The sequence below is a fragment of the Sapajus apella genome, unplaced genomic scaffold (genome assembly GCF_009761245.1).
Source record: "Sapajus apella isolate SASKATOON/1434 unplaced genomic scaffold, GSC_monkey_1.0 scaffold47, whole genome shotgun sequence".
NCBI classification, from domain to species: domain Eukaryota; kingdom Metazoa; phylum Chordata; class Mammalia; order Primates; family Cebidae; genus Sapajus; species Sapajus apella.
In genome coordinates this window covers 13,502,204-13,526,690 of record NW_022436987.1, presented here as the reverse complement: position 1 = coordinate 13,526,690, position 24,487 = coordinate 13,502,204, and the positions used below count along the sequence as shown (strand labels likewise).

Below are 24,487 nucleotides of genomic sequence, written 5' to 3'. Positions count from 1 at the left end.
AGGTTCATGAGGTTACAAAGAAAAGAAAAAAAGTGTGTTTCTATCTGGGATGTTAATTAACCAGCCCACTCTACTCCCAAGAGAAGAATGACCAATTTGTTGTCACCAAGGGGTTTACAGCTTAAGATCTTTTCTGGAAAAATTAAAATGCACTCATAAAAGTTATCAGAATAAAAACCAGCAAGGTCAAATCAAGATTTTATCTAGTGTTAGGAACATTGAGATTACTTTGTGTGTCTGTGTGTGTATACTTTTATTTTTACATTGTAGAGAAAGTTACAGCTTTTATTAAGTAGCATATAAATGGACATAGGTATTAAGCCATTCTAAGAAGAATTACTATCACCTGATGAATCAGGATTTCTATAACACAGTAAACACATTATTTTGGACCAGATGGCAATTATATATACAGACAGGGCAAGTACTGAGAGATACCAAAAACATCTTTCATGCCATTACTTAAAAAGTGTCATCCATCATCTGGATACTAAAAGAGCTAAGGCCAGGCCCAGTGACTCACCCCTGTAATCCCAGCACTTTGGAAGTTCAAACCAGCTTGGACAACATGGCAAAACCCCATCTCTACCAAAAAAAAAAAATTAGCTAGGGATAGAGGCAGATGCATGTGGTCCCACCTACTCTGGAGGCTGAGGTGGGGGGCTCACCTGAGCTTGGGAGGTTGAGGTTGCGGTGAGCTGTGATTGTGCCACTCCAGCCTGGGTGACAGAATTAGACCCAAAAAAAAAGAAAAAAGCTGGAAGGCTACACGAAATAGATCACTTTCCTCTATTTTTCCAACTTGTAGAATTCAAATTTATTCAAAAGTTTGACATATACAATTCCATAATGACTATTTCATCTTCAGTCTACAGAATGGTAGCTTTAAGCAACTTTAAAGCTTGAGCTCCTTCTGAATTTCCCAAAGTATTTCTGCACTCTTTTGCAAGCAGGCCTCCTCTTCAAGTGTCAGTTTTACTTTTATAAGGTCTGCGATACCATTCTCTCCCAGGATACATGGGACACTAAGGAATATTTCTTCACTTATTCCATAGAAGCCCTGAAAGTAAAGACCTAAAATTATTTTTATTTTAACTTTTAACAAAGGTCTGCAATATGAAAAGCAGCAGTTGCAAGGTGGATGGGTAACAGATGGGTAGTATGAACTGGCACAGTACCAAGACAATAATTTAAAGCATGATGAGACATATTTATTGTTCAGTTTCATCCACCATCTCTCCGCATAGGCCCCAGCTTCCTGCCATGTTTGCTGGGGCCCACCCTTCTTTCCTCATCTCCTTACCCCATACCACTTCCTATCAGGGGACCACTTCAAAATTCCTATGATCTTATTTCCAATGATTTACATCTGTTTTGTTTTATAACCTCTCCCACTGAGACTACCAGAGGGCTCTTACCCATGCCCCAACTCCCCTTTCCCCAGGAGACTAACTGCTAATTGTTTTGTGTTTAGTGCCGCTTTCCTAGCGCTCTTCATTGGACATAATTGAAACTGTAAGAACAACTCCAAAGGTACCAAGGCCTGCTCACAATGGTTCCCAGTGTCTCTAGATACTGGTAGAGTCAGTTCACTCAGTTAATAAAGATGCAAAAACACTTACTTTTATCTAATAAATGTAATAAGAAATGTCACACTAGACCAGGACAAAGGTCTACAAAGATAGGTTCTTTCCACAGTCTCCCCTGCTCTTCAGCAGCAAAGAACAGACATCAGGAAGAGAGGTGCTTCCACAAGATCAAACTCAAAACTAGAGCCCCTAAAAAATGCTCTTTACCCCTATTTTATGTTGAAGTTAATGATTTTTCAAACATGACTGTCCTACCTTACTTAGGGTAGAAACTGGATGCACTCTCCTAAGATTCTTCAAAATACTTTCTGTTAAATCAGCAACAGATAGGCTAATGCCCCAAGAAGTATAACCTTTCATTTTGAGCATCTCATAGCCACTGTAGTTAGAAGAAACCATAAATGTAAGAAGTTAGTTTAGAAGAAACACTTGTCATTGAACTTCTACTTTGCAGCAACCTATCTGACAGTGCCATAAAACTGTAATGACTCCATCATCAATTTCTCCTAGAAATTTCTTGTAGTATGTATTTTTTTTTTTTTTAAAGTCTTGCTCTGTCACTCAGGTTAGAGTGCAATGGTGCAACCTTGGCTCACTGCAACCTGCACCTCCTGGGTTTAAGTGATCTTCCCGCCTCAGCCTTCCAAGTAGCTGGGATTACAAGCATGCGCCACCATGCATGGCTAATTTTTGTATTTTTAGTAGAGATGGATTTTCACCATGTTGGCCAGGCTGGTCTCGAACTCCTGACCTCAAGTGATCTGCCCACCCTGGTCTCCCAAATTGCTGGGATTACAGGCATAAGCCACCATGCCTGACTGTATGTATGCATTTTTGAAGGAGGGTCTCAGCTGGAGTGTAGTGGCGCAAACAGGGATTGCTGCAGCCTCAACCTTCTGGGCTCAAGCAGGCCACCATATGCTCAGCTAATTTTTTATATATTTTGTAGAGATGGGGTCTCCCTATGTGGCCCAGGGTGGTCTCATACTCCTGGCTCAAGTGATCCCCTCACGTCAGCTTCCCAAAATGCTGGGATTATAAGCATGAACTATCATGCCCAGCCACAGTGGTGAAAGTAAACATAAGAGTTACAAGTACAGAGATGCAGAAATTAGTATGGAATCAATTCCACCACCGATAGTAAATGCTAGCAAGTGTCCAAAAAAATATATTGTCAGTCACCAAGTGAGCCCCTACACCATGTGCTCGATACCGGGTTAGGCTCGGGAATGAACAACAGAGTCAGTCCCTGACTGCTGAAGAACTTACAATCTCGTGAATATGATCACACAAAAAGTAGAAGTGTAAATAAAAGTACGGGAAATACAACAACATATACTTAAGGGAATCATCTCAGCCTGATAGCAGAGTTCAAGCTCACAACTCCCAAGTACTGAAAATGTAAAAATAACATCTTACCTAGAAACCACTTGTTTGTGGACATTTTCCCACTGCTCAGGATCTTTATCAGTTCCTATATCTGGGTTCAGATCCTTCAGAGGGACACCAGCAATGTTCACACCACTCCACACAGGAACTAAGAAAGAGATACCCGAAAATCCACTTCTTATATGGTATTAGCAGGGTTTTGGTTTTTGACGTTAGCAAAATTGTTATAATTGCCCTGAGTGGTTTTCAACTAGGAATGTTCAAAATATCTGAGCCCCACTCCAGATATTCTAAATCCAGATCTCCAGAGATGGGATCCACAATTCTATCATCATCTTGGCAAAGATTCTCCAAATAAGAAAGTTGCAGTTTTAAACTTTCCACTAGGAAGTTTTAATTTTTCTCCCTTTAAGTCTTTTTCCATAGTCAAGGTTTACATTAAATAGATTTCAAAAGTTTTTAGCCAGAAGACATTGAGGGAGGGGAAAGGACTGCTATTACCACAGCACTCTTTCTCTTTCCTTTTATATTCTTCAGTTGTACCCATCCCTTAATCTGAAGAATGCCTACTACTTGAAGTACACTGCTGACCTTTCTGGAGTGTCCCAAATTAAATACAAACTATATCATGTTACTTAGTTCTCTATTTAAGAAAAGCATTATAATCTTAGCCATCCATATGTAGGATTATAGTGTCAATGTCACATTTTTCAAATCTGCACTTTTTTGTTGGTTATTTTAAAAATAATAAGTGTGGTAAAAGTTAAGCACTACTAAAAGGGCCTAAAGTGGAATAAAGTCTTTTCTCCCCTCCCAGGAGCCACTTTACATTAATTGTCTATATGATAGGAAATACGGATTTCAGAGAGCATGCAGGGCTCAGTCGTGCTTCAGGCTTACCACTTGAGTCACCGTGCTCTCCGAGGACCAGCCCATGACAGCTTTCAGAGTGGATGCCAAGCCTTTGCCCAATAAAGTAACGAAAACGAGCAGAGTCCAGATTACAGCCACTTCCAATAACACGGTTTTTGGGAAATGCACTCAGTTTCCAGGCTACGTAAGTTAAGATATCCACTAAGAAGAACAAGTTCTTATCAAGAAATGTTCTCATCTACAAGGATACATTTTTTAGATTTACCTAAAACTAGTCAATCTGATGTTTCATGGAGGGGGCAAGAAACATGGTTCTCTATCCAACCCCAGCTATACCCCAACTCTAAAAATATCTACCAAATAGAAGTAATGAAAAACCTTTTTGTTGCTACTTTGCATAGCTTGGTATGCAGAAACACAGAATGTTCACGCCACAGAAAATTCTAAGAAACATTACAGTCTCTTACCACATCTTTCAAATAATTTTTCTCAGAGAATAAACCATTTTCAACAAAAAAGAGGAACAGAAAAAAAAAAAACAAGTATAAACCCCAGCCCCATGGGAGGCAGAGGTGGAAGGATCCCTTAAGGCCAGCAATCATTTGAGACCAGCCTAGGCAATATAGCAAAACTGTGTCTCCAAAAGGAAAAACAATTATCCAGGCGTGGTGCCATGTGCCTGTTGTCCCAGCTCCTTGGGAGGCTGAGACAGGTGGAACACATCAGCTCAGGAGATCAAGCCTGCAGTGAGCTACGATTACACCACTGCACTCCAGCCTGGGCAACAGAGCAAGACCAAGACCGACTCTGTCTCTTAAAAAAAAAAAAAAAAATTTTTAAAGAATTCGCAGGGAAACATAATCGGGCTTTCGTCCCATTAGGGAAGGGATAAATTTTTGACACAGTCTGATATTTTAGTGTCAGTTATTTTAAACATTAGTATATAATTGTATATAATGTATATTATACACTAGTGGGGATAGAGATAATATGTATATATTATATATCTTATACATTAATGAGAATATATAATGTGTTATCTATATAATTCTCATTAACGTATAAAAGATACATAATATATAAAACAATGCAACAATATTTATAAAACCATAAATTTATACATAATAATATAGCCTCAAGGCCGAGCACAGTGGCTCATGCCTGTAATCCCAGCACTTTGGGAGGCTGAGGCAGGCGGATCACCAGGTCAGGAGATTGAGACCATCCTGGCCAACATGGTGAAACCCCATCTCTACTAAAAATACAAAAAATTAGCTGGGCATGGTGGCACACATCTGTAGTCACAGTTACTCCGGAGGCAGAGGCAGGAGAATCGCTTGAACCCAGGAGGTGGAGGTTGCAGTGAGCCGAGATCGTGCCACTGCACTCCAGGCTCGGTCTTGTTTTTATGGCAGATTTAAGTATTCACTTAAGTAGTAGAAACTAGACACTTTAAAAAAGATGAAAATGATGTCTTTCGTTGTCTAGAACATAGTGTTTTCTAAATATGTAGTATTTCTATTAACAAAGAGCTTCTGTTCCCTTTTTAATACTCATTAATGGTAAGAAGTGAGGCTGGGCGCAGTGGCTCATGCCTGTAATCCCAGCACTTTGGGAGGCAGAGGCAGGTGGATCACGAGGTCAAGAGATCAAGACCACCCTGGCCAACATGGTGAAACCCCTTCTCTACCAAAAATACAAAACAAAATTAGCTGGGCATGGTGGCACACACCTGTAGCCCAGCTACTCAGGAGGCAGAGGCAGGAGAATCGCTTGAATCCAGGAGGCAGAGGTTGCAGTAAGCCGAGATCATGCCACTGCAGTCCGGCCTGTCGACAGACTGAGACTCCATCTCAAAAAAAAAAAAAAAAAAAGTGATACAGAAACAGTTTGATTATACCACAATTTAAAATGGTAAGCATTCATTCTAATACCTGAGATGGACAGATGTATGTGTAGAAATGTCTAAGTTTCCTCACACATAAAGCTATCAAGTGAAAAACAATTCATCATGCTGGGTCTTATGAGGTTCATCAAGGCCGGGCACCGTGGCTCATGCCTGTAATCCCAGCTTTTAGGGAGGCAGAGGTGGGAGGACAGCTTGAGCCCAGGAGATCGATACCTGCCCAGACAATATAGTGAGACCCTGTTCTCCACAAAAAGAAAAAAAAAAAAAGGTTTGTCAACTGCCACTGAAATGCAAGGGGTTTGGAGGTCCCTCCATCAGTCCCTGGGTCTGGAACTGAGAATGTGGCCTGTTTTAATTGGTAAACTGAAGACAGAGCAAGTAACTCAGCTGTATCCTGGGATACCAGCCGCACTTCCTAAATGACTATAGAGTTGAAGGAAAGGTTAAACTTTTCCTAAATCTTCTATCTTCACTTGTTTCAGTCCTCTTCCTGTATTATTTTACATCCCCTCCCTTACCATACTGCCCTCTAAATTTTCCATTTTTCACTTCTATTTGGCCAGTTAGTTCAGGTAAATAATTAGTTATTAGAACTTTTTAATTTGTAAACATTCTTAAATACTCATAAATCAATAATGGAAAATCTCAAGCCATTCTGGGTAGATTTCTTTTTGAATTTTTTTTTCTTCTTAAGTAGAGACAGGCTTTCGCCATTTTGCCCAGGCTGGTCTTGGACTCCTGGGCTCTAGCAGTCCTCCCGCCTCAGCCTCCCAGTGCTGGGATTGCAGACATGAACCATCATGACCAGCCTCATTCTGAATAGTTTTGAAATTAATACCTAGTATTTGTTATGTCTTGAGCTACACATTTCCACAGTAGTAACCTAGAATGCTATTTTAAAGTAATGTCAATAGTGTGTTATTTATAACTGAACTAAGATCTGGATGCAATTTTTTATTTTACAAAAAAAAAACCTGGCTAGGTGTGGCTGTTCATGTCTGTAATCCCAGCACTTTGGGAGGCCAGGGCAGGCAGATCACTTGACGTCAGTTCAAGACCAGCCTGACCAACATGGTAAAACACCATCTGTACTAAAAATATGAAAATTAGCCAGGTATGGTGGCACGTGCCTGTAATCCTAGCTAGTCAGGAAGCCAAGGCATGAGAATTGCTTGAACCTGGAAGGCAGAGATTGCTCCACTGCACTCCATCCTGGGTGACAGACTGTCTCAAAAAAATAAATATCATTCAGGGGAAAAACTTTCCTGAGTGGTATCAATGTTTGGTAGCTTAATAATATTAATTCAAAGTTATCAGTTTTTGTTGTTTTTTTTTTGTATCAGAAGAGTAATGAAGTTGTTTCTCTTAACTTTTGAAGCACCTTACTGAAATTTTAAAGATGGTTCCTAGTGAACCATCTTAACAGACTCACTAAAATAATGAAGATTTTCTTCACATTTCTAGTATCAGAAAAAGTATTTTAAATAGATACAGAAGATATATTTGATAGCATGTACTATAACTTTATGTGCACTGTCAAGCAAATATAGAACTAAGCTGTATTTGAGATTGAGATTAGGATTATTTTTCCTGATTTTTTGCACCTCTTAATGGCAAGCAGCCAGTATATAAAATGCAGAAAAAATCCTCTGAATGTGCTTATTAGAAATATTAGTTAATGCCGGGCGCGGTGGCTCAAGCCTGTAATCCCAGCACTTTGGGAGGCCAAGGCGGGTGGATCACGAGGTCAAGAGATCGAGACCATCCTGGTCAACATGGTGAAACCCCGTCTCTACTGAAAATACAAAAAATTAGCTGGGCATGGTGGCACGTGCCTGTAATCCCAGCTACTCAGGAGGCTGAGGCAGGAGAATTGCCTGAACCCAGGAGGCGGAGGTTGCAGTGAGCCGAGATCACGCCATTGCACTCCAGCCTGGGTAACAAGAGTGAAACTCCGCCTCAAAAAAATGAAAATAAAAATAAAAATAAAAGAAATATTAGTTAATGAGGCCAGGCGTGGTGGCTCACGCCTGTAATCCAAGCACTTTGGAGGCCAACGCAGGTGGATCACCTGAGATCAGGAGTTCAAGACCAGCCTGACCAACATGGTGAAACCCCGTATTTAAAAAAAAAAAAAAAATTAGTTAATGAATATTCTTTAACAGACTTCTGCCATAACACATAGGGAAGCATCTCTTGCTAACGTACACTGCTAAAATCTGCAGTGTGAATGTGGTAAGCCCGTTAATGTTGCCAAGCAAGTGATGCTTAATTCGTGTTTCCTAATTTACCATATAACCTTAGTCACATGGTACTTTGAGGATGAAGGCTTTTTGGTGCAAATTAAAACAAAGCAGGTTGGGGATTCATTTAACACAAACACTAAATGTCAACTTAACTGTCCCCACAGACTTCAGTGCCCTGAGTGGTTAGAGAAATTAATGACGGAGCTCTGTCAGGTGCTTCACAACTCTCAGGTCAGAATCTCTCCACAGCTCTCATTTCAAAAATGATACCGTCAGATTTCAGGATGTGGAAAAACTTACTGGAAAGTGTGTTAGAAAATATAAAATATGTCTGGGCCCAGTGGCTCACGCCTGTAATACCAGCATTTTGGGAGGCTGAGGCGGGTAGATCATGAGGTCAAGAGATCGAGACCATCCTGGCCAACATGGTGAAACCCCATCTCTACTAAAAATTCAAAAACATTAGCTGGGCGTGGTGGCACATGCCTGTAGTCCCGGCTACTCGGGAGGCTGAGACAGGAGAGTTGCTTTAACCCAGGAGGCGGAGATTGCAGTGAGCGGAGATCATACCACCGCTCTACAGCCTGGGTAACAGTGTGAGGCTGTGTCTCAAAATAAAATCAAATACTATTATACAATATGATAATGTATCATCAGCTTGTTATTCTCAGTGTGCTTCCTTGTAGGGTCAGACTACCATTTCTGAATTTTGGATTTGGTATTTTTTCAGTTAAAGAATTAAACTCTTGAAAAGCACAAATGCTTATGCCAATAGCCTGTATGAAAGAACATTTATGTGAAAGCTAAAGATATGCATGCAGTTAAATGTACAAATAAATATCTCATACCATGAAAAAGGAACTTTTGATAATCTACAAACTATTTTAAAAAAGAAAAAACAGAGCCTCAAACTTGTGGGACACCATTAAGCACACCAATATGCATGTATGATAGCACCAGGAGGGGGGGACAGAGCAGCAGAAAAATTATTCCAAGAAGTAACAGCTGAAACTTCCCAAATAGAAAAGCATTAATCTATACATCCAAACTGGGCACAGTGGCTCACACCTGTAATCCCGGCACTTTGGAAGGCTGAGGTGGGCGGATCACTTTAGGTCAGGAGTTCAAGACCAGCCTCACCAACATGGTGAAACCCTCTCTCCTAAAAATACCAACAATTAGCTGGGAGTGGTGGCGAGTGCCCATAATCCCAGCTACTTGGGAGGCTGAAGCAGAATTGCTTGAACTTGGGAGGCAGAGGTTGCAGTGAGCCGAGATCACACCACTGCACTCCAATCTGGGTGACAGAGCAAGACTCCATCTCAAAAAAAGTAAAATCTATACATCCAAGAAGCTCAATTAATTCCAAGTGGTATAAACTTAAAGAAATTCACACTTAGACACATCATAGTCAAATTGTTCACAGCCAAAGAGAAAATACTGGAAATAGCAAGAGAAAAACAACTTATCAAATATAAAAGAACCAAAATAAATCAGCCCCAATCCCCATCAAAATCCTTGCTAGTTTTATTTCAGAAATTGACAAGCTGATTCATAAATTATATGGGAATGCTAAGGATCCAGACAAGCCAGAATAATTTTTTTTTTGAGACAGAGTCTTGCCCTGTCGTCCAGGCTGGAGTGCAGTAGTGCGATCTCAGCTCACTGCAGCCTCTGCCTCCCAAGTTCAAGCGATTCTCCTGCCTCAGCCTCTGAAGTAGCTAGGATTACAGGTGTACACCACCATGCCCAGCTAATTTTTGTATTTTAGTAAAGACAGGGTTTCGCCATGTTGGCCAGGCTGGTCTCAAATTCCTGACCTCAGGTGATCTACCTGCTTCCGCCTCCCAAAGTCCTGGGATTACAGGCATGAGACACCACGCTTGTCCCAAGATAATTTTAAAGAACAGTCAGAGGAGCCGGGCGCGGTGGCTCACGCCTGTAATCCCAGCACTTTGGGAGGCCGAGGCGGGTGGATCACAAGGTCAAAAGTTCGAGACCATCCTGGTCAACACGGTGAAACCCCGTCTCTACTAAAACTCCAAAAAATCAACTGGGCATGGTGGCGCGTGCCTGTAATCCCAGCTACTCAGGAGGCTGAGGCAGGAGAATTGCCTGAACCCAGGAGGCGGAGGTTGCGGTGAGCCGAGATTGCGCCATTGCACTCCAGCCTGGGTAACAAGAGCGAAACTCCATCTCAAAAAAAAAAAAAAAAAAAAAAAAAAAAAAACAGTCAGAGGACTTAACACGTCCCGATTTTAAAACTTACCACAAAGACACAGTAATCAACATATTTATAAATTCTATGGAGTGAGCTTCATAAGTTAAATATGAAAGAAGATGGAGAAAAATTTATGTAGTAACAAAAAGCTGTAAAGCATAAAAAATGTAAATGGTTACCTATAAAGGGATGGAGGCTACAGGGAAAAGGGCACAAGGAAGGAACCTGGACCACTTTGAATCATTACTGTTCTTGATTTGATGTTGGAGCCATGTGAATATTTTATAAAACTGTGAAACAAAATTTCAATAGTTCCTCAGTATCAAAACTGAAATGAATAAACAATCATGCACTCACTCAGTTTCAGTCTGCACAGAGAACTGTTCCAAATGATTTCAGAATACAGTAATTTCAATATCCCTAAACTACTATGCTCCAGACTCAATCTCTAGCTGTTTAACATTTCCTCTTGAGTACTTTTTCAAATACCTTGATTTTTCTCCTCTATATGTAACATCCCCTCCTACTTCCCTGACTCCCACCTGACTGGTAAATTTACTAACCCAGTTAAATGGAACTACCATCTATTCAGTTACTCAAAGGAAAAATCTAGAAGTTATTTTGTATTCCTCCCTTTCCCTCACTACACATAATCTATCAGCAGTCCTGTACACTTTCTCTCCAAAGCCTATCTTGAGTTGGTCCACCTTGTACATGCACCAGTGAGGAGTCTAGTACAATTTTGGAGAGTCAGGCAGTAAACTATAGCACTGTTTTCACTTTGCAAACAGTAATTTGGAAAACAAACCTCAGCCTTCAGCACGTAAACCTTGAAGTCATATGATTAAGCATAGTACCTTCCCATACACACTACTATATTTATATATATATATATTTTGTTTGTTTTTTTGAGACGGGGTCTCACTCTGTCACCCGGGCTGGAGTGCAGCCTTGACCTCCCTGGCTAAAGCAATCCTCCCACCTCAGCCTCCCGAGTAGCTAGGACTACAGGTGCTCACCACCGTGTCCTGATAATTTTTGCATTTGTTTTAGAGATGGAGTTTTGTCATGTTGCCCAGGCTGGTCTCAAACTCCTGAATTCAAGCACTTCACCCACCTTGGGCTCCCAAAGGGCTGGGATTATAGGTATGAGCCACTGTACCTGGCCTCACACTAGTATTTTTTAAAAGTGATTCTAGTATATTTACTGATTACAACTGTGCAAAGTACCTACTTCACTAACAAAACAGAAAGATTCTGGAATTACATTGGTAGTTTATGATTTAATACTCATTATTTTTCTCTTCAAAGTTATTAAACCCACCCCCAAAAACTCCTTCACTCAACAGTGAAGACAAAGCTGACCTATGCAGCCATAAAGAAACAAAATCACGTCCTTTGCAGCAACGTGGATGCAGCTGGAGGCCACTATTCTAAGCTAATCAGTACAGGAAAAGAAAACCAAATACCACATTGTTCTCACCTATAAGTGGAAGCTAAACATGCGGGTACACACGGACATAAAGATGGGAACGACGGACACTGGAGACTACTAGACAGGGCAGGAGTGAGGGCGGCAAGCGCTGAAAACTATTAGGTACCACGCTCACTACCTGGGGGCATGATTAATCTTACCCCAAACTTTCGCATCATGCAAAATACCCACATAATGAACCTAACACGGTGTACCCCCAATTCTAAAAGCTGAAAATTTACTAACAACAAAGCTGACCTGGATTAGTAACAATAAGCAGTTTGCAGTGAGGACTGTATTGGGTAATACTGGGAATTATTAATTTAAAGATGGACACATTTCGCTGGACTAAATCAAGGCGTGTTTCTCCTTTTTTCTGGCGTGCACCTGCCGTGATAATAACTAGATTGGAGTTTGCAGTGACCAGGTAATCTGGGGAAAGATTCGAAGAAAAAATAGATTATGAAAGAAAACATCAGACATTTAAGTATACTTCCTGTTTACTTCAGTCACCACACTATGTTTACCAAAGAGTTCCCTTCAATATTCTAGAATGCCCAGACTACTTTTTAATTTCAGGAAATTAGTACTAAGTTTCCCTTGTATTTTTTTTTTTTTTTTTTTAATTAAAGCCTAAGCCAGGTTCTTTGGCTCACGTCTGTAATCCCAACACTTTGGGAGGCCGAGGCAGGTGGATCAGTTGAGGCCAGGAGTTCAAGACCAGCCTGGTCAACATGGTGAAACCCCATCTCTATTAAAAGTGCAAAATTTAGCCGGGCACAGTGGTGGACATCTGTAGTCCCAGCTACTCAGGAGGCTGAGGCAAGAAAATCACTTGAACCTGGAGGCAGAGGTGGCAGTGAGCCAAGATCATACCATGACACTCCAGCCTGGGTGACAGAGCGAGACTCCATTTCCAAAAACAAAAACCTCCTAAGTTGGGTGCAGTAGCGCACACCTGTAGTCCCAGTTACTTCTAGGCCGAGACCAAGAGGATCGCTTGAGCCCAGAAGTCCATGTCTTAAAAAAAAAAAAAAAAAAACCTCCTAAAATACTTTTTGTACCATTTAAGAGGTCAAAATATGGATTAGCCTGGCAAGAATATTTAGAGACAGATGTGTAAACAAACCCTCTAACAGGGAGATGTTGGTTCAATATCTCCCAGGTGCCAAGTGAATAAAGTGCAGTAGCGAAGAGCTTAGACTTTGGAATCAAACAGCACAGGGTTCACGTCCCTATTCCATCACTTTTATTTAACCTTAGCTCAGAGGTCCATCATCTCTAAGATACAGAGTTGTGCTCAGGATTAAATAATAAAGTGCTTAGGTCAATGTCTCACACACAGTAGGCAGTCAATTTGTTATAGCTGTCTTAACTGCTGTTACTGCTGCTCACACGGAACTTAGTCTGCTATTGCGGGAAACCTTGCAAATAAAGTACAACTTACGGGATCTGAACATGTTATGAGTACAGAGTAGGGAGCAACCAGCCTTATGTATAAAAACTGGGAGGTCAAAGGAAATAAAGATGATTTTCTTAGACATATTGCAAAGGAAATAAGATGATTTTCTTAGACATATTTCAAAGGAAACAAAGATGATTTCTTAGCATTCACGTATATTAGAATATTTATAGTATTTAACTATGACATTAACCTTTGCTGGAGACAATTTTTGGCATTTTCATAAAGGAGCTGCCATGTTGAAGATCCATTGTCTCACCCTTCAGTTTGCCTTCATCATCATCCACAAGGACAAGTTCATCACTCAAACCCTAAAGAACATTATTAGTCAAATGGGTGTGAGTGTAGCTCTTAATTGGAGAATGAAAGAAAACTGGTGATCCAAGTCTAGCATGTGAATTACTAAAATCAAAGTAATATAAGAAATGGTCTCATCATTTCATGATATTAAAGTCTAAACCAGAAAAAATACAAGTTACAAAGAGGAACATTTCAGCTCATCATTAGGAAAACAAAAACAAACTGCATAGTAAATAAAACAATCTCTGGAAGTAGTGAACACCCCCATTTTCTATTTCAGCTGAGGCAGCACAGTGATAACATAGGGATTCTGCTGAAGGAATTTCTCACCAGACCATGAGCTCCTTGAGAATAGGAAGTTCGCCAGCCTTCCGGTGCTGACTTACCATCCACCTGGCACACACGAGCCCAGTAAAAGCTTTTTGAGTAAATGATATCTTAGTCCATTTTCTGTTGCTTATAACAGAATAGATGAGACTGGGTGCTTTATAAAGAAAAGGAATTTATTTCTTACAGTTATAGAGGCTGAGAAGTCCAAAGTCAAGGGGCCACATCTGGTGAGGGTTTTCTTGCTGGAGGAGACTCTGCAGAGTCCCAAGGCAGCATCACATGGCAAGGAGGCCGAGATTGCTAAACTCACGTCTCTCTCTTCCTCTTATAAAGCTACCAGTCCCACACCCATAATAACCCATTCATCCATGGATTAATCCATGGCAGAGCCCTCATGACCCAGTCAACTCTTAAAGGCTCCACCTCTCAATACTGCCACATTGGGGATTAAATTTAAACATGAGTTCCAGAGAGGACAAACATTCAAACCACAGCAAATGGATTAAAATATAAGGCTCCTTCCAAGAATATTTTAGTTCTATAATCAGTTATTACCTGCAAAAACCAATTAGTACTGTAATTTATATGATGCTGCTTTATATGTAAGAAAGGAAAGAAAATATAGTTCTATTTTAAAAAAAAAAAAGAAAAAAAAAAAAAACTAGAAAGACAAGAAACTGATTCAAATAGTTGCCTGAAGTAGATGCTAAAGAAAGGCTGGATGGAAACTTGTTTGACTTCTCCACGTGTTTTTTGTTTGTTTGAGACAGTCTCTTGCCTTGTTTCCCAGGCTGGCGTGCAGTGGTGCAATCTCAGCTCACTGCAACCTTCGCCTTGTGGGTTCTAGTGATCCTTCTGCCCCAGCCTTCTGAGTAGCTGGGATTACAGGCATGTGCCACCATGCCCAGCCAGTTTTTTTTCTTTTGAGATGGAGTCTCGCTCTGTTGCCAGGCTGGAGTGCAGTGGCCTGATCTCAGCTCACTGCAATCTCTGCCTTCTGGGTTCAAGCAATTCCCCTGCCTCAGCCTCCCAAGTAGCTGGGACTACAGGCATGTGCCACCACACCTGGATGATTTTTTGTATTTTAGTAGAGATGGGGTTTCACCATGTTGGCCAGGATGGTCTCGATCTCCTGACCTCATGGTCCACCTGCCTCTGCCTCCCAAAGTGCTGGGATTACAGGAATGAGCCACCACGCCCACCCGCCCAGCTAATTTTTTTTGTATTTTCAGTAGAGACTGGATTTCACTATGTTGGCCAGGCTGGTTTCAAACTCCTGACCTTAAGTGATCCACCCACCCTGGTCTCCCAAAGTGCTGGGATTACAAGCATGAGCCACCACGTCCGACCTTATATATATCTTTCTGAATTTTACTTATACTTTTTTTTTTTTTTTCCCCTGAGACAGGTTCTCGCTCTGTCCCCTAGGCAGGTGTATAGTAGCATGATCATGACTCACTGCAGCCTTGACCTTCCCAGGCTCAGATGATCCTTAGCCTCCTGGGTAGCTGGGACAACAGGCACCTGCCACCACATCTGGCTAATTTTGGTAGTTTTTATAGAGACAGGGCTTCACCATGTTGCCCAGGCTGGTCTCAAAGTCCAGGGCTCAAGTGATCTGCCTGCCTCAGCCGACTAAAGTTCTGGGATTACAGGTGTAAGTCACCATGTCAACCCACTTTTACTTTTTTTTTTTTTTTTTTTTGAGACAGAGTCTCACTCTTGTTGCCCAGGATGGAGTGCAGTGGCGCGATCTTGCCTCACTGCAACCTCTGCCTTCCCGGGTTCAAGCTATTCTTCTGCCTCAGCCTCCCAAATAGCTGGGATTACAGGCTCCTGCCACCACACCCGGCTAATGTTTTTGTTTTTAGTAGAGATGAGGCTTCACCTTGTTGGCAAGGCTGGTCTCAAACTCCTGACCTTGTGATCCTCCCACCTTGGCCTCCCAAAGTGCTGAGATTACAGGCCTGAGCCACCGTACCCAGCCTTGTTTTCAAACCTTGTAAATGTATTACCTTTTAACTACACATTTTTTTTTATTCTCTATATTTTCCTTCCCATAACTACACATTCCTTTATCTTTATTATATATTTAATTTTTCCTTGGAGGACAAAAAAGGCCTTTGTGTTAGTGCTTAGAAGTAAATGACCAAAGGCCAGGCACTGTGTCTCACGCCTATAATCCCAGCACTTTGGGAGGCTGAGCTGGGCACATCACCTGACGTCAGGAGTTCCAGACCAGCCTGGCCAACATGGTGAACCTGTCTCTAATAAAAATACAAAAATTAGCCGGGTGGTGGCACACGCCTGTAATCCCAGCTACTCAAGAGGCAGAAGCAGGAGAATCGCTTGAACCCAGGAGGCAAAGTTTGCAGTGAGCCAAGATTAGATCAGCCATTGCACTCCAACCTGGGTGACAGGGCAAGACTCCCTCTTGCAAGAAAGAAAAGAAAAAGAAAAAGGACCAAGCATCCATAATTTAAGCTCATACCCAATTCACATTGTTAGAGCCTCTTACCTTTATTTTTTTCTTTTTTGAGACAGGATCTCACTTTGTCACCCAAGCTGGAGTACAGTGGCACATTCATGGCTCAGTGCAGCATTAACCTCCTGGGCTCAAGCAATCCTCCTGCCTCAGCCTCCCAAGTAGCTAGTACTACTGGCAAGTACCACCACACCTGGCTTTTTTTTTTTCTTTGAGATGGAGTTTCCACTCTTGTTGTCCAGGCTGGAGTGCAATGGCACAATCATGGCTTACTGCAACCTCCGCCTCCTGGGTTCAGGCGATTCTTCTGCCCCAGCCTCTTGAGTAGCTGGGATTACAGCTACATGCCTGTAATATCCAACTAATTTTTTATATTTTTAGTAAAGATGAGGTCTCACCATGTTGGCCAGGCTGGTCTCAAACTCCTGATCTCAGATGATCCAACCCGCCCTCCACTTCCCAAAGGGCTGAAATTACAGGTGTGAGCCACTGCACCCAGCCACCTAATTTTTAATTTTTATTCATTTATTTATATTTTAGAGACAGGGTCTTGCTTTGTTGCCTAAGCTGGTCTCAAACTCCTAGCCTCAAGTGATACTCCTGCCTCCACCTCCCAAAGTGCAGGGATTACAGGCATGAGCCACTGCACACAGCCTGTTTTTTTTGTTTGTTTGTTTTTAAATAAAGATGGTGTTTCACCATGTTGGTCAGGCTGGTCTTGAACTCCTGACATCACGTGATCCGCCTGCCTTGGCCTCCAAAGTGCTTGGATTACAGGCGTGAGCCAGCATGCCCAGCAACCTGGATCTTTTTACTTTATTTGAATTACTGGAAATTCAAAGCCAGGCGCTTTACTTTTTTTTTTTTTTTCTTTTTTTTTTTTTTCCGTTTTTGAGATGGAGTTTCACTCATGTTACCCAGGCTGGAGTACAATGGCGCAATCTCAGCTCACCGCAACCTCCGCCTCCTGGGTTCAGGCAATTCTCCTGCCTCAGCCTCCTGAGTAGCTGGGATTACAGGCACGCACCACCATGTCCAGCTAATTTTTTGTATTTTTAGTAGAGACGGGGTTTCACCATGTTGACCAGGATGGTCTCGATTCCTTGACCTCGTGATCCACCCGCCTCGGCCTCCCAAAATGCTGGGATTACAGGCTTGAGCCACCACGCCCGGCCTACATTTTAAACTACACTGCAACTGATTAACCTAGAAGTCTACGCTGTATTACAAGGAACAGGTTGTTGCTTAATGAAATGCCAAAGCATTCTGGACACTCAATTATTCAGAGATTGGAGTCATATGGAGCAGAAATCCACAATACTGACAAAGTTATCTTTGAAAGGCAGTTTTGAAAATGTATCATAACTCCAGTAGCAATTAATATACCTAGCCCCAGATACTGGTTTCTAATACCATTATCCAATAAAGGGAACCAAGGTTCCTTGGGGGAAAAGGCTGATTCTGGGACTGGTACAGAAAATATACAAGATGAAGAACCTGAAACATCTTGAAATGACAAAGAATTAGGAAGTGCTCAAAACAAAACCAAGCCCTGTATCGATATAGTATGTCAAAGGGACACAGCAGGCAACTTAAAAATTACCAATGGCCACAGCTGGAACAAATTCACAAGGAAGTATTAGATTATAACCCAAAGTATAAAACAAGATCCATGAGTGCATACTGGTATTGACAAATTATTGAATAAATAGGGGAGGAGAGACAAATCTCCCATGCAGAAGAATTAAAATAATTTTCCACCCCATAAGTGTGGGCTCTACATAGGGACTGCCTTCTAAAGAGACCAGTATGGAAAGGGAGAAAAGAGTAACTTTACAGTAGAGAAACCTGATCAACAGTCTCAGCCAGGTGACTAAGGTCAACATCAACACTGATAAGTCATATTGATCGCATGTATCCTGGATAGGATGTGATGAAAAAATGGCACTTTGGCCGGGCGCGGTGGCTCAAGCCTGTAATCCCAGCACTGTGGGAGGCCGAGGCAGGTGGATCACGAGGTCAAGAGATTGAGACCATCCTGGTCAATATGGTGAAACCCCGTCTCTACTAAAAATACAAAAAAATCAGCTGGGCATGGTGGTACATGCCTGTAATCCCAGCGACTCAGGAGGCTGAGGCAGGAGAATTGCCTGAACCCGGGAGGCGGAGGTTGCAGTGAGCCAAGATCATGCCATTGCACTCCAGCCTGGGTAACAAGATCGAAACTCCGTCTCAAAAAAAAAAAAAAAAAAAAATGGCACTTTATGTCTATGTCTTCCTCCCCAAAATCCTAAACCTTGGTCTCACCATAAAAAAAAACACCAAATTTCAACTGAAAGATGTTTTACAAAAAACCTGACTAGTACTCCTCAAAATCCTCAAAATGTTTAGTCAACAAAAACAAGAAAAATCTAAAGAAACTGTCATAGTCTTAGAGGAACCCAAGGAGACACAGTGACTAAATGTCATGTGGTATCATCCTGGATAGGATCGTGGAACAGAAAAAGGACACAAGTAAAAACTAAAGAAATCTAAGTGTGGACTTTAAGGTAATATGTCAATATCCATTCTTTCATTGTGACAAATGCACCATACTAAAGTATTAGAGTTCTCTAGAGGAACAGGACTAATAGATGTATATATGAAAGGGAGTTTACTATGGAGTACTGACTCACACGATCACAGGTGAAGTTCCACAACAAGCCATCTGCAAGCTGAGGAGCAAGGAAGCCAGCCCAAGTACCAAAACCTCAAAAGTAGGGAGGCCAACAGTGCAGCCTTCAGTTTGTGGCCAAGGGGCTCTCCGGCAAATCACTGCTGTAGGTCTCGGAGTCCAAAAGCTGAAGAACTTGGAGTCTGATGTTTGACTCCATCCAGCATGAAAGAAAGATGGAGTCCAGAAGATAGCCCGTCTAGTCCTTCCACATTCCTCTGCCTGCTTTTATCCTAGATGTGCTGACAGCTGATTGGATGGTGCCCACCCAGACTGAGGATGGGTCTGCCTCTCTCAGTCCTCAAATGTTAATCTCCTTTGGCAACACCCTCAGAGACAAACCCAGTAACAATACCCTGCATCCTTCAATCCAATCAAGTTGACACTCAATATTAGCCATCATACCATACTAAGGTATAATGTTAATAACTTCAAGTGGGGTATAAACTGTTATCTTTTCAATTTTTCTATAAATCTAAATCTGGTTTTTTTTTTTTAAGTTAAAAATTCCTTAATTTTTTATTCCTGGTACCACTACCACAATTTACAGGGCAATATACCTGATGTAATGAAAAGAAAAAGAAAAAGACAAAGCTACAACAGATAAAAGACCTCAGGAATGTACATCTAATTGACACCACATTGCATTAATCAATAGCTGCACTTTTTGCAAACTGTGGCTATGACAGTCCTGAACAAGAAGGGTTTCCTGTTTAAGCGGCAGTAACTTTTCTGACTGTGGATCATCGCTCCTTCTGTGGCAGATTTTTACAGTTCCTCTAATGCATTTGGGATGACTGTCTCAAAGTCACCTGCAGCTTTCCTGACAACTCCTTGCTCTCTCTCCTGATAAGAACTGTAGCCCTTTTCTGCTGCTTTTAGAACCCTCTGCCACATATCCACCACTTCCACAACCAGATCCATAACCACCACCATAGGGACTGCCCGAGCTTCTTCCACCAAAACTGCCCCCTTTCATGGGTCCATAATTTGATTGCTATTGTCCACTATAATTTCCAAAATCATTATAGTTCGCACCACCGCCAAAATTTTCTCCTTCATTGTAACCATCATATCCTCCACCATCGCCACCATATCCACCTCCTTGGTTTCCATATCCTGGTCCACCACCACCATAGCCCCCTCTACTACTATAACCAGGACCACCGCCATAGTTGCCACCATCACCAAATCCATTATATCCACCATCGCCTCCTCCATAACTACCTGTGCTGCGACCACCTCCACCACCATAACCTCCTCTTCCACCAAAGTTTCCACCACAGCCAAAATTACCTCTACCACCTCCAAAGTTTCCTCCGCGACCCATAAAATTGCCAGATCCACCTCCACAACCTCTCTGTGATCCAGCAGACTGCATCTCTTGTTTAGAAAGGGCCTTTTTCATTTCACAATTATGCCCAGTAATAGTATGGTATTTCTGAACAACAATTTTATCAACTGTATCACGATCAAAGTTACAAAAGCAAATCCTCTCTTTTTTCCACTCTGCCTGTCTTCCATAACTTCTGTGGTTTCAATGTTGCCATACTTTTCAAAGTAGTGTCTCAAATTATATGCTTCCGTATCTTCTTTAATACCACTAACAAAAATTTTCTTCACTGTTGGATGGGCACCAGGCTTTACAGAATCCTCTCTAGAAACAGCTCTCTTTGGTTCCACTACACACCCATCAACCTTGTGTGGTTGAGCACACATTGCTGCATCCACCTCTTCAACACAAGAATAAGTCATAAAACCAAAGCCCCTGGAACATTTGGTTTGGGGATCTCTCATTACCACACAATCTGTAAGTGTGCCCCATTTCTCAAAATGTTCTCTTAAACTATCATCTGTAGTTTCAAAGCTCAGACCACCAATAAACAGTTTTCTCAACTGCTCTGGTTCCTTTGGATCGTGGCCCTCCTCCCCCACGCGGCGACAGTGACGGCCGGAGTCGGGCTGGGGGCGACTGGGCAGCAGTTTTACCTCCATTTTGAGACCAGACTCGCCTCTTCCAACTTGAGTTCAATATGGGACCGAGAGTAAGAGAGCAAACCTAAATCTGTTTTTAAAATAGTCTATAAAAGTATATTCTAACAATCTCTCTGAACTCTTTCCTTACTTCTAAAAATAAAGGTAAACAGAATATCCAATCTTTATATTCACAATTCAGTGCATTTTCCCTTTTAGTGGGCAGCTTTTAGCAATTCTTTCATTCAACTACTAAATATCAATTACAGGAGGCACTATTCTAGATTTGGGATCCAACACTAAAAAGCAAAGCGGATCTTGCATTACACTAATTACAGTTTATGTATTATGGTATAATTCAGAAATTTTAAAAGACATTTCTGTCTCTCTACTAGGTTTGTACCATAAATTTCTAACAATAAATTCCTGAACAATTCCTAATGAGAATTCCTTCTTTATCAGCAAGGATTTTTTAGGCTATTATCACCTCCTCGAATGACAGAAGTTGCAGTGTCAAGGGCCAAGAGAGGGAAACATTAAAGTGAGCCTAAACCTGAGGCTTTGCCCAGGGATTGTGTACCACATTTCCTAAGATATACAAATGTCATAGTTAGCAACATAATAGAATTCAAATTCTAAAAGCAGGAGGTGACTGAGAAGGCTTCACTTCAAACCTTTACAGCAGGGAGCATCACTGAGTTTAGACAATGGGTGCTACAGGTGGCATTTTAAGCCTCCAGAGGTAAGCCCCCAGTGGAGCCTATAGATACTCTTTACATGCCTGGTGGGGCCTATGCCTCCCATCACCAGCTGCAATGGAATGTACTCCTGCCCTTCTGTTCTCCTATCCACCACCTCCACCTGAGTTCTATCCAGGACCTCCCACCAGGGATAAGGCCATGAGATAGGTGCAACCCCATGGCACTGCCCTATCCTGGGGCCCTGGAACCTCCTGTCAGAAGCCCCACAATTCCCTCCATTCCTGCAACCAAAGCCAAGCAGCAGCTGCCAGAGGTAGGAGTTCCAGGGATATGGCTCAATCGCTCCCAGAATGGCCGTTCAAAGCACAGGTGGTAAATCTTCCATTTCAAACTTTTCTATATATATTTATTACCTGTATACTTATTCATTCATGCAATTTGAGATAGTGTGCCTTTTTTCTCCTCCAAAAAGTAGGTCTAATATTTACTTTTCTGAGTTGTAATATTGGATAATATATATAAACTTTTTTTCTTTTTAAAATTTTAATGCCAGAGAGTACCTGGATATATAAACATATTACTAATTTTTTTTTTTTAAGTGTTGGGCTAAGCAAGGTGGCTCACATCTGTAATCTCCGCACTCTAGGAAGCCAAGGCAGGATTGCTTGAGGCCAGGAGTTTGAGATCAGCCTGGGGAAGTACATGGAGGTCCCATCAAACAGTCAGTCACAAATGCGTTGGTTTTCACATGTGCGTATTCTTCATTAGCAATGAGGACACTGCTGATAAAGGCATTACAATAGGTAGGACAAAATGAACCACTGGGAATGTGTACAGCTAGCACAAACAGCAGCTGGCTGCAGCTGCCATCCTTGGTGCCATAAGGTCACTGTATCATCTAGATATGAAACCCAGAACCAATCTTTTAAATCCAATGACTCAGGCCAGAATTAAAGGTTATCTAAAAGATGGCTTAAAACATTTTACAGATATTCCATTAGTAAAAGGTAGCTCAAAGTTTCTTATGATTTACTAAAACTTTATGGTAATAAAGTTCAGATCAAGGTAATATCTTTAGAAAGGGTCTGAATCTTTTTTTGGCCTGTCTCTAGCCATTAAACTTTATCAGCTATATCAATACTAAGAACAACTAAACACTAAAACTAACCTAACATGAACAAGGAACAAAGGGAAATACAGATACAGAGACTAGGAAATGGTAGAGAAATGTTTAAAGGGAAAAAGATTATTGTATTTGGCACTTGTAGGCTGCCTACCATCACTGACATGCTTGTATACTCTTTTCTGCCACCTATTTCTCCAGTTTGTTTTGTGAGCCGAGTTTCCAAATCAAGCAAAGGGGTACCTTATATTGTCATTAAGTGAAATGTCAACATATCACAGAGATGCTTCTAACATGTGATATCATACAATTTTTAAAAAGGAACCCCCTCTGGGTGGAACGACTTTAAAAAGGGCACCTTTTCCTCTGGTTCCCCTTGTGCTGGATCCCCACTCACCCCGTGAGCTGGACACAACCTGCACAACCCTGTGCTGCGGCCTTGCCTCCAAACGAGGTGAATCCTGTGGCGCAGAGCACATCACTTACTTTTAATAAGATGCTGATAGCACAAGCCACACCAACCGATCCACTTCCTACAATGGAGATCTTATTGTGATGAATGGCCTTCTCTTCAGCGACATTCTTAACAAGTTCACCCTTGACAGTTGCCATCCTGGAAACCTAACAATGAAAACAAATTGCACAGCCATTTCCAGACCTCGAGTTGGTCTGTGGCGAGAGCATGTATGGAGAACTCCTGGGCCCCCGCGCGGAAAGAGATGCTGCGGACACCCAAGAGACCAACAAATCTCACCAGCAAAGAAGCTGGGTAGGTTCTAGCCAGGCAGCTCAGCCTCCATGAAGCGGACCAGGAGAAGAAGAAGGAAGCGTGAGTACAGTTAAGAGGAGCTAAGAGAGAGAGAGGAAAGAACAGGGGCTGCTCCACCAAATATGAGACTGCAGCTGGGACGGTCTCTGTCCCGCAGCTGACTCCCTTTTCTCTCCCTTTCCCCTCCTTTTCCCCCAGCCTCCAGTTCTCAGCTGCAGGACTGCACCCAGGGTCCGCAGGCCACACTCACAGGTGAAGGGCCATCCTCGCCCGAGCAGGTCACATACCGCCTGGCGGAGACACGGAGCCATCCTTGGGCAAAAACAACCCGCTCCCGCGGCGCCCGCTCTCTGGCTGCTCCGCAGAACACTTGCAGCCCAGCTCATGGCCACTCACTCAAGAGGTGAAGAAAGAGAATGGAGTAAAGCTCGTCAAGGCACGAAGGTCAACCAGCGACTGACGGACGCCGGGTCACCGCTTTAATGCAGCTGCGCAGACCGCACCCAGCTCGTGCAGGCATCGCAGGTATGATGCCCAGCAGGTGTGAGGCCCGGCAGGTGAGAGGCCAGAAGCAGGCTGTGGGGCACTGCGCCTGCGCCTCTGCCTGTCCGCCCCGCCCCCGCGTGCAGGTGGGCACGCTGCGGGGTAGGTGGTTGACCCGCTGCAAAAGAGGCGCAAGGTGCGGCAGGCACAATGCACTGCAGGGCCTCTGGTGTCAGGTGGAGATGTTAGCCTAGAACCCATCCACCAGAGAGCCCAAGTAATTTTATTTCTAACAAAATCTTGTCTGGATGTATCTGAAAAGGACCTTTTGACTCTCATTTGGAAAATTTTCCCCAGCACTGTAGGAGAAAGGGACCTCAAGACTACTTATTACCTCAGCTGTGAGCTAAAGTAGAAAAAGTAAAAATTTAATACTCTGGCCTTGG

General features: G+C 42.3%; 1 protein-coding gene and 1 pseudogene across 2 annotated transcripts; both read right to left on the bottom strand.

Annotated features, from left to right (window-relative positions):
- Window positions 1–443: 443 nt before the first annotated feature.
- LDHAL6A (lactate dehydrogenase A like 6A) lies at window positions 444–24,487 on the bottom strand. Its single transcript, XM_032240933.1, has 8 exons — window positions 23,846–24,487; window positions 23,276–23,410; window positions 13,357–13,474; window positions 11,960–12,133; window positions 3,879–4,052; window positions 3,009–3,126; window positions 1,845–1,968; window positions 444–1,060 (listed from the first exon to the last, which is right to left on the bottom strand). Exons 1-8 carry the CDS (start codon window positions 23,942–23,944, stop codon window positions 896–898), a joined length of 1,107 nt encoding a protein of 368 aa, XP_032096824.1. The 5' UTR covers window positions 23,945–24,487; the 3' UTR covers window positions 444–895.
- LOC116525205 lies at window positions 19,489–21,001 on the bottom strand (annotated as a pseudogene). Its single transcript, XR_004257619.1, has one exon. The product of XR_004257619.1 is annotated as a heterogeneous nuclear ribonucleoprotein A3 pseudogene (transcript).